Source organism: Amblyomma mixtum, chromosome 1 (assembly GCF_055824585.1).
Source record: "Amblyomma mixtum isolate Tamu chromosome 1, ASM5582458v1, whole genome shotgun sequence".
Lineage (NCBI taxonomy): Eukaryota > Metazoa > Arthropoda > Arachnida > Ixodida > Ixodidae > Amblyomma > Amblyomma mixtum.
Genome location: NC_143012.1, coordinates 315,266,282 through 315,277,079, shown reverse-complemented (window position 1 = coordinate 315,277,079; position 10,798 = coordinate 315,266,282). Strand labels below are relative to the sequence as shown.

Sequence of the window (10,798 nt, the reverse complement as noted above, 5' to 3'; positions counted from 1 at the left end):
AGGTGGACACTAAGGGCAAGGCTCACCTTTGAACAGGTGCTCTTGTGCGGACCGACAGACATGGGGACGGGAGGACAAAAAACGAGCGGACTCGGTATAGAAGTGGACGCCGGTGTATCGGACAAGCGAAAGTCACAATGTACTGTACACGTATAATCTGTTTCATGCTGATTAAAAGGTACCCTCAGCGCTGAGGCAGATTTCCCTCATAGTCGAATTTTGGGAAACTGTTCAGGACATTGAGCAAAGAGGCTTTCGTCGTCAGTCCATCCTTTCATTTTTAATAGATCAAATACAAAAATCGCAGTATAATGGATCCCGACGCAGCGTCTGGATCGTTTAATATTTATGTTGATTACTTTGATAAGGTGCGCCTTGCATCCTGGATAATTCATAGCTGCCCTGTAGTATCACGTTAACTGACTGCAATGCCGGACGATTCAACTGGGATGAAGTCCTTCAGCTTTCAACCTCAAGTGGATTTGCGGTGAGGTTGCGAGCGGTAGTCCGTGCGCGTTGAAATTTCAGCGAGGTCACATCATCTAAGTTCAACCTCAATCAAAGACGTTGAGATTCAGTGAGGCCAGCCCAATCGATATGAGGTCTCGGTGAGCCGTGGGACTGTTAGGTCACTCGCCCGCACCGGTTACGAACTAGGCAAAGGGTGACCTTTGTGGTCTCACCGAAATTTCTTTGTCGAAGTATTGGCACAGAACGGCGGTGACACCGTTCTTGCTCATCTCTAGTTCACCTGAGATTATTATCAGGTACGCTAGCTCCTGGCAGGACATCTGCAGGTGTGCCGTTCAGGAAAGAACTCCTCCAGTTTGAGAAACAAGCCTTAAACTGATAGTCTTTTTTTTCTCACAAAGGCCAAGTTCGCAGTCTTTGATGTTATGTCCGTAGTGCTTGCTTGTTCAAGAGTTAATCGCTGCGTGTTTGAAGGGCCTCTTCTTTGTACCAAGCCTTGTGCGTTCGAGTGCAAAAACACGACTGTGCAGTCATAGCACAAAAACGCTGCTTTCAGGCTTTGTGGTGCAATCGCCCGCAAGTGCCTCGGGTAGCTCGGAAAAGCATTGTGCACTGTCTCCAAGAGTGCGGGTTCCTTTCTGTCGTGGCCCGACACGATTTTGTGGTCAATCCTGGAGCGGCGGCGTTGTTTCATACAAAAGAGAACGACACGTTGTGAAATATCCGCTCCCCTTGGCGATGCGGTGAAAGAAGGGCTGTGACGTCTTGCCGCCATTTCCGGGAGCCTCGGGCAACAGATCTGGGCCACGCCAGATTGCCTTCCCGGTCACAGCGGCTGCATTCAAATATAAGTGTAAACAAAAAAAAAACGTCGCTTCCACTGCATTGATCGAAACCAGCGGCTGTGCACTAAAAGCATTACCTTTTAGTCGAAACATTGCATCTCCGACAAACGTATTATTTTCAGCTGGCGAGAGTTATAAGAGATGTGCGAGTAGCATAGCGGAGACGTACTAGCGGAGACGCATGCCGGTTTACTGGATGCCAGCTGAGCACGAGCAGTGGCATGGGCGGGGCAATATGGGACATTAAGCGTGCGCAGTCGGAGTCCAGTAGTCCGTTACACGTATCCGCTAGTACATCTCCAATATGCTGCATCTCTCTACCGCAGCGCTGTGCATCGGTCTTTTGGGAGTGCTTGCGTATGTGTCTCCATGGGTATGGGTCTCCATGGGTATGGGTCTCCATGGGTATGGGTCTCCATGGGTATGGGTCTCCATGGGTATGGGTCTCCATGGGTATGGGTCTCCTTATCGGCAAAGCCATTGCAATTGACGAGCCGACTCTTGTGCTTTCCAGATATATTACGTATCCTGTTTTGGTCACGCCTGTCCATTGGGTCAATACATGGAGACGAAGAAATCGCAGATGCGGAGTAGGAAGTATGTGTGCTCATGAACTAAACCATTCAAGCTTGGAAACATGTTTGAATTACTCCTAGGTGATGGTCTTAAGCAAATGTGGGACCGGCTTACCGAGGCAGTGTTGAGTGCTTTGCTTTGTAAAGCGTAATATACATTTGTTTGTAAAGCGTTAGTTGTACCTTTTGCGGTTTGAGCCGGCTCCTGGGGCAAACTTCAGTGAGGCCACTGAAGCCAGCCCGGAGCGAAAGGAGGATCGCTTTGTAAGAGCGAGTGCATGCACAATGGGACAGCGCCTCGATGTGGCGCTGAGCTTATTTTTTTTTGCAGTTATACGTTAGACAGAATAAAGTGATCATCCGTGGTATTCGCATAGGACCGGTAAAAAAATTGTAAATGAAATTATCTTCTACCGCCTATGGTTTCAACAGCGAGTGATGGCTGTGACGTCGAAGGTCAGTATGGGTCACGTGAGGCATGAAGAAAACTGCAATATAATCGCTGCTTCTTCAGTGTAAGAAATTAAAACGACAAATGAGCGATTATTCATGCTTCACGGGGCCTATACTCACCTTGGACGTTATAGCCATCGCTTGGGTGTTGAAATTGAAACAAGTGAGGGAAGAAAGTCGATTGTAAATTACTTAGCAGCCACAGGTGAATAGCAGGTGGTGATCAATGTATACTAATGTCTTACACATAGTTTGGTATTGTACTCTTTTAGGAAGCATAGACAGATGCAAACGAAGAGGGCTGGTGGGCAGTTAAGATAAGATGTTGGCGATTCCTGCGAGTGTGGCAACACTATACTATAGTAATTCACAAATATCGAGCAATTGTCGAACAGGAGCCTTCAGCGTGCATGCAGTCAGCAAAAGATTGCGGGATTTTTAAGCTCGGTACAAATTTATTGGTGCTGTATCGCGACTTAGACTATTATTATTGATATTAATGGATGGAGTATGCATGTAATTTTTTTTCCCCGCACAATTGCGTCCCGTACACTTTCGCTGCTGATTGTACAGAGCGCCACTACTAACCGTTTGGTGCTGTATTTATATTTTTTTTCAGAGGGCGGAGGGTGCTAAGTGGGATCGCACTATGCTCTAAAATAACTTTCTGGACTTGTGGCCTATGTCACCCAAATACTCCACCACTGTATGAACACTCCAAGCCATACTTGCAACATGTTATAAGTAACTAATTACTTGCAATAATTACGTTTTCTTCGAGTTCCGCAGTGCATTAATTACTTTTTGTAAGGTTACGTTTCCGGTAATCCAATTATTATTTTAGTAACCACTTACTAGTAATTTGTTACATTTTTGTTTTTACCAAAATCAAGTTGTAACCTGTGGTATAACCCCATAACTTGAACTTGGTTGCGAGCACTGGTCTAGCGTGGAATTCCTACGCGTTACAGCGACATAGGTCGAGTTGTCGAGAAGCCGCGCGCGCGTGTCAGCTCATGCAGTCCCGAGCGGCCTGCATTTGACTATCCCTGTGTTCCCAGCTTCGCATTTCACGCTGCTCCACGACACAACGGAATGTCATGTTTCAGCCGTCGCGGTGGCTCAGCGGTTATGGCGCTCGGCTGCTGACCCGAAAGACGCGGGTTCGACCCTAACCGAGGCAGTCGCATTTCGATGGGAGTGAAATGCTAGAGTCCCGTGTACTGTGCGACGTCAGTGCATCTTAAAGAACCCCAGGTGGTTGAAATTATCCGGAGCCCTCCACTATGGCGTCCCTCATAGCGTGAGTTGCTTTGGAACGTTAAACTCCATAAACCAACCAATGCCATGCTTAGAGAGCTTCGGCTTTGTCCACTCATAGCGCGAACAGCGAAGAGCGGCGCTTTGCATACCGCCGAGGTGGTGCGCAAGGTATATCAAAGCAACGCGCTTCCTTTCGGCGCGTACTGAGAGGTACTTTGAGTTCACACGCCAACATAAAAAAAAAGTAACGAAGAAACGTTTGGAAAACGCCTGCAGGTAAAATTACTATTGTATCAAGTGCAAAAGACCATAGATCAAGCCAGCCAACCAGCGCATTCTCGTCCGCGTATCATTTGCGCTATGCTAACAAAATATTGATGAAGAATAACGTAATAGTAATCGATTAATTCTTTGTAATTGTTTAGTTACTTTTCATAGGCTGCAGTTGACCACTGACTCTAAGAATACTCCTAGCGAGAAAGTGAAAACAAATCGCTCGAATCGGCATTCGTCAGTGTTGTTCAAAGCGGCTATTTCTATCTCCACGGGGTGTAGTTCTGGCTCTGCTCACGAGAAGGAGCCTTCAGTTTTCGTTAATCTGCCAGCTCGCGCCTCTTCCTTTCTGCATCCAGAAGCGACGACCACCTACGTCAGGCTGCCATAGAGTAAAAACTACTTTTCGGCTGCTACACAGAGAGAGCGATCCACCGCCTCCATCCGATCTCTTCCAGCTGGCGCCAACATTCGCCCCGATGCTGGTACCGAGAGGGGAGCGGGACGGGTTCAGGCGTCGCAGTCGTACAAGGGCATCCGACTGCTGAGCGCGGGCTTGCTCAGGACCTCCATCTCGACGGCGAGCGACAGCAGCGTCCTCTGCGGCCGGCCGTCGCACAGCGCCAGCGCCCAGGCGCACGTGGAGGCCGCCGACCAGAACGGGTCCGGCTCCTCGGGCAGCCACTGGCACTGCAGCCACGACAACCACGAGCGCGCGAAGTTCTCCGCGTTGCGTCGGGTCACCACGTACCTGCGAGAGAGCAGCACGTCTTGGCACGGCTCTAGACTCAGCTGCAGCGTTTCCATGCACCATGCTACCCTCGCGTGCTCAGTTGAGGTCGGTAAAGGTGGTATAGCACTACGGTAGCAGTCATTCAAATCGTACTGATATCTGCGCATGCGCGCTGTAGCTGCATGCAGCTAACGACTGACTGTAGCTTAACGGTAGGCACTGCGCGTGCACAGCCGGCGTCCGGTAAACCGGCATACGTCTCAGCTAACACGTCTCTATACGCTAAATCTCTCTTACGTTAGGCAGTGAAGCCTCAATAGTGTCGTCAGCAGACCTGCAGCCAGCTACCAAGAAGCACGCGGGTGCGATTGAACGCGGCTGAGACACGTGACGTGACCACGTGATGGCCAGAACTGTGACTTGGTCCCGCATGTGCATCCACCACAAGTGGCGTTGGGTGGCAGCCGGATCACCATGACCTTATGCTCTTGTAGGGAAGTGCAAGTTAACGCTGTTTTGCTACACCATTTGGGAAGCTTCGGTTCATAGTGCGAAGTGGAGGACTTTCGGAGTTTAGTAGATAAGAAAGCGTTTCCCGTGATCTGTGACGTTATCGATGGCACGCTGGAGCCACTGATGTCCGTGTTCTTTCATTTTTTGAGCAGTCTTGAGCAGATATCGTTTGACGCCGGCTGGTGATGCGGCAGTTTTTTTAATTCACATGAGAAAACAATTGCAGATTTCTTTTTAAGGGGCAAGGCAGACCATCCTTTTTTGTCTAGTTGCCCCTCTAGAATCGACAGTACACCGGTGAGGAAAACGTCTCGCGTCGGAATTTTGTCGTTCCAACAGCTTCCGCATGGGTCTGTGAACAATATGGCGCCATTTGCAAGGGCTGAATTCTCTGAGCAGCTATTAGGCGTTTTAAGGGCAGGAATACTGCGCGTGCGAAGGAGGCGTCCGGTGCACCAATACACGTCTCCACTAATAGGTCCACGGTATTCTAAAAACGTATACTAACGAGATAGCGTTGAAAGCCCCGTTGGGCGGGAACCTGGCGCTGACGTGATTTGAATATTCTGATTAGCCGATAGGGTAGTGGCGTAGAAAACCAGTTTCGCTGAAAAGAGCTGACCAAGTGGAATCGAACCGCTGTCCTTTGAGTCGGGAGCCGGGCGCCTTACCTCTTCAGCAGTGAGGAAGGTAAGTTCAGTGGGATAAATGGATTCCTTGAACCTAACACTACACAGCAGACGAATTCTACTACTCAAACACTTAAGTAATTAGAGTCACTAATTAGCGTCACCAATTAATATTGACTATGATGTATAATAAAGCAGTACGTGATGGCATCAAGCCTACCGATGTCTGAGAAAAGATGCGCCAGGGGTCTCCCCAAGAGACCCTTTCACGCTATCGCGTCATACTCTTAAGGTGAACTTTTGTGCCCCACAATTATTGTACCTCATAAAATTAGCGTATCGTAATGACATATCTTTACAGAGCAGCGGCCGCTGCCGCGGAGTCTCAATGAGGACCACCGATACTGGCGACATTATATCGGGGCAAGGCTGGCAGATTTCACGGCCAAATGCGGTGCAGACGTATACAGAAGCACTGCAGCCAATACTGAGTTCTTTAAAACAGCGGATCTGGGAAGTCTAACGGTATCAATTAAAAAGGTAGGGGGATCGCGCGGCGCTATTAGGCAAAACAGTAAAAAATAAATAAATTGCGACGGTTAAGCCTCTAGCTTGACACTAATGCAGTCAAACCTCGTTATAAGAACAGTTTGTAAGGAAATAATGGATATAACGAATGAATGATGATTCCTCTTGGAAGCTCGGTCAACTCGGGCTATAACGAGGTTCAACTGTAATTCAGTCAGAAGCTGAAGCCGGTTCTCGGTTTGGCCATGAAGCAAATCATGTGCGCGCTCGACTTCACGTTTGGTTTGGTTCTGCCGCCGCGCATGCCTTTAAGTAGAAAACTACAGCTAGTTTCGGTATAGGTGAGTTGAGTGCACGTGGTGTATGACTAGCGAACGTATTAAATTATTTTAAAAAGGAATAATTCCTGCACATAAAGCATTCATATTTTTGTTTTTAACGCGCACGCAGTAATTTGTCAAAATAAGCTTAAATTTTCGCCGTTAACACGTTATCACTCTTTCCCTTTGCCCTTCGCCACCGACGCACAATTTTCTTGTATTTTGGACGGCGAACCTGCTCTCAAGCTGTGGCTATGGCCGCATTGTCTAAGGCAGGAGGAAACGAAGCTGATTTGTGTGCGCCGCAATGATTCTGATTCCGCTCGAGGATGAAGGCTTTTTCTGCGTCACACCGAGAAGCAATGTCGCCTAATCGATCTCTTGAGACAACTGAGGCTAACAATAAGCGTGAATGAAGAAAAAAAGAAGAGGGTCGAGCGGAACGCGGGGAAAGAATTGTCTGATCTGGACACAGCCCTTCTGTGGAGGTCGGCATTAGACTGTTCCGACGCTGAGTGCTATGTTCCAGTCATCGGATCATTAACTGCGGCTCTTCGTTTCTTTTATAATGTCTGACCAGCCGAAATTTCATTCAGCTCTTCTGTGCGTTTATGCATGCATTGGCATGAACACATGGACCACACTCTCGAAATATTGCGCTGAGGAGTAATCTTCTGACGACATTGTCATCTGTTGCTTTCGAGACGAATGCCGTCTCAATGAATAAGTGTTGTCTAAACACGTATTATTCGAACGACTCCCGCGCGCATCGACACCACGACCACCATGCAGGCATGCGTGCTATACAAGAAGCGAAGAGGAGGGCGCACCAGGAGAACCTCATGGGCGGAGGCCAGACGACCACGAAGTAGCGCGGCATTCTGGCGGCGCAGCCTTCATCGGAGTACAGGCCAGCCCACAGGACCGCGCCGACAGCGGTCGTGAGCCGCCGGTCGGCCCTGCGCTGCTGCTGCTGCTGCTGCTGCTCCTGGCGATGGCAGTGGCGATGGGGCTGGCTGTACGAATTCCAGTTCTCCGCGAACAGAAGGATGGCGATGATTACTGCTGTGCTATGTGCGCTCCGCTGAGATTGGCGTTGACCAGTCAGGAACCGAACAGACGACACTGGTTGCTTGTAAGAGCGCATCGTCGTCATTAGAAGAAGACTTTGATGCCCAACGCAGCCTATGCAGTACGTTTAGTTCGGCACGTGGAGACTTTGGATATCAGCGCAGGAATAGTTTCGCGATGCCACCGCTATAGGAACCCTTTGGGGTTGGAGAGAAGGACACACGGAATAGGGCCAACGACAACTTGAATGGTGGTGGTAAAACTATAGGACAGGGTTAATTGCAGAGATGTTCTGTCTTGGTGGCTCAATGGTTATGACACCCGGCTGTTGTCTCGAAAGACTCAGGTTCGATCCCGGCTGCGGGGGTCGAATTTCGATGGAGGCGGAATTCTAGAGGCCCGTGTACTGTACGATTTGATTGCACGTTAAAAAATCCCAGGTGGTCGAAATTTCCGGAGTCTTTCACTACGGCGTTCCTCATAGCCTTTGGGACGCTAAACCCCCATAAACTATAATTGCAGAGATATGGGAGAGGCCTCTCTCCTGCAGTGGGTGTAGTCAGGTTGATGATGGTGGTGGTAGTGGTGGTAAAACTACACTGTCATAAAGACAAAGGCGGGCGAGGGTTAGAGGTCATCTTGAGGTATGATGCGTGGGCCCTCACTAGTTTAATGTTGAACTCTGCCTCCACTAACCCGTAGTACGTATGGGGCGGTGTATGGACCGCAGTGCACTAGAGGTACAGTGTACTACTGTGTACTAATTACCAGAAATATACTGTAGCCTGGACGTTACTGAGGTCGCTGTGGTGGTTCTGTGGTTGTAGTTGGTTATGGCTGCAGAAGCGCTATGGTTATGGCTGCAGAAGCGTCTAGACTCATGTCTAGACGGGCTGTTCTTTGTGCGGCTAGAAGTTGCAGCCGACCTCGCTTGGCGGACGGGGGTATCTTGAAACGAGGCTTGGTCGACCTCCTCTGCAGGAATGTCTCACTCATCTCTGGCCCCCCATTCTTGTTCCGATTTCGTCATCGCCTCGGATCATGCTGATCCTCATCGTTCACGGGCGACGATGTATACGTCATCAGCGCCTCATGCCGCTTCACGCGCGTCTTCTGGCGAACCCCACTCTCGGAAAGTGGAAAATCCGTTCGTGAAAGTGCGGAGAGTCGATGACTCCCCTCTGGGTCCTCAGTTTATGGCTGGGCATGAGCAGCCATCAGTTTCGACCAATCACTAACCCATGTCCTAGCCAGGGGATGTTTTCACCGCACCTCACAAACCACTGCCCCGGTCTTAACGATCCATGGGAAATCGATCGTACTTTGTATACACGGTTTTCCCACTTGTCACACTTTCCCCCATGATTCTTTTATTTTGCGCTGCAGTTACAGTACAGACCATTTCGTCATTGGCATGGGCGCGAGCCAATGACGAAACGTGTTATAGCGGTACTGGCATCGGCTTCCACTCTTGATATCGTGACATTATAGCTGTCGCTTATTCACTGCAGTGCGGCTTTGAGTGAATGGAACTTTTTCATACGCGGCTATGGAGGCTTCAACGCAGATCACGTGAGAAATTCTCCATAAAGGTTTCTCTTGTTTTGCACTGTCTGGATGAGTGCAAACGGATGAAAGTGCACATTTGGTCACGCACACCTTCAAAGAAAATATAAGCCTTAATAGCCGCCATTCAAAACAAGAAAGAAAACCTATGTCACGTGGCAATGCGTGGACCAACACAAAGGGCAGGTGCATGAGTGTATTGCTGCTGCACACGAAAAAGCGCAACAGCATTCTGCATGGCTACTGTGCAGGGGTATACGTCTGCGTAGCAAAGATCAGAGAGCATAACGCGGGAAAAGGTCTTCGTTAATACGAGAATGGTGAACATCGATCCTCCTGACACGAAATGCTTTGCACTTTATTTTTTGTCTGAGCGCTAGGGTGACTATTTTTCAGGTCGCTCAAGATGATGATGATGCTGAAGGACAGGTGATGACACTTGCACGTGGCCCCTGAGGTTCCGTCGTGGGCGGATGTTCGATCGGTGGCCCCCCCGTCACCACTGGCCTTGTCCGCGAGATCACCTAGCAGCGCGGCACAAGTCTACACGGCCGCACGCCCACGGCTCCCTCTATCCAGGAGTCGCACAATCCCGGGGGAGGATCAGGTCACATCTTCCTCGTAATCTTCGTTGCCGAGCGGCTGAGGGTTCTCATTGGACGACGTGTTCTGGCTGGAGACGGGTTCCGCCGGGCGTTCCGTCAATCCAGCATCCGGCTTGAGCGTTATAACGCCAGTGTTGCTTCCTACGACGAACATGACCACGGTGCCCACGATGAGCGCGATTACGCACACAGCCATGATGATCTCGATGAAGAGCACGTAGTTCTTTCTGGCGCGGTACGCGTTGCGAGGGTCGTCGTGCATACCCTGGCTCTGGTCGCCGGCAGCCTGGAATTCAGAGGTGAGCGTCTCCGCGAAGTCCCTGTTCTTGTCGGTCCCCTTCTCGGTCGCTTGGGTCGCCCCGGCTGTAGTGGCGCCCGCCGTCGGTGCCAAGGACTGCCGCCGAGCGGCTCCAGCCGCCGCCGGCGCCGGCGGCCTTGGGGCCCGCACCGCCATGCCTGCAGCTCGGCGACGTCAGTGCCGAAGAGCTTCGTCTCCGCCGTGGCCGGCTGCTGCTCGCGGCCGCGCTTCGTCCTCTTCGGCGTCGCTTCTTTCAACCACATGCGTTCGCTTGTTCTGTTCTGAATATCTCCGCTCTCTCCTTCTAGCGTTGTGAAGCCAGCGGCGTCGGAACAGTATGTCACCTCGGAGAAAGAAGTCAAACGAGCTTACATCAGGCGACTCAAATGCCCGCAATGCCGGCGAGCTATCCGAATATCGCTCAACATAAAGCAGCTAGTTAGAAAACGAAGTAGCCGAAAAGCCTGCCATGCAACAGCATCACAGATAAAGCCATCGTCCCATCTTCGATCTCCCAGCTAACAGGACCCCTGTCGTTGCGTCGTCCAATCTGTCAGCCTATACCCTATTAATACTCCTTTTCCTCTAAACCTCCTAATCATTCCAACAGTTCACCGCCTGTGTCTTGGCCATTCCCCCGTAGTGGGTATGTGCC

General features: G+C 50.2%; 1 protein-coding gene across 1 annotated transcript; it reads right to left on the bottom strand.

Annotated features, from left to right (window-relative positions):
- Positions 1–1,161: 1,161 nt before the first annotated feature.
- LOC149372538 (uncharacterized) lies at positions 1,162–7,483 on the bottom strand. The gene is made up of 3 exons (XM_089586614.1): positions 7,434–7,483; positions 4,410–4,631; positions 1,162–1,306 (listed from the first exon to the last, which is right to left on the bottom strand). Exons 1-3 carry the CDS (start codon positions 7,481–7,483, stop codon positions 1,162–1,164), a joined length of 417 nt encoding a protein of 138 aa, XP_089442740.1.
- Between the last annotated feature and the right edge of the window lie 3,315 nt (positions 7,484–10,798).

What these genes read in the sequence shown, in the direction of transcription:
- LOC149372538 (XM_089586614.1), bottom strand. Translation starts at nt 7,483, where the DNA reads ATGCCGCGCTACTTCGTGGTCGTCTGGCCTCCGCCCATGAGGTTCTCC. An exon ending in CCGCCCATGAGGTTCTCCTG is followed by an intron (nt 4,632 to 7,433) that starts GTGCGCCCTCCT and finishes GCTCTCTCGCAG; the next exon opens with GTACGTGGTGACCCGACGCA. An exon ending in CTCAGCAGTCGGATGCCCTT is followed by an intron (nt 1,307 to 4,409) that starts GTACGACTGCGA and finishes ATTTGAATGCAG; the next exon opens with CCGCTGTGACCGGGAAGGCA.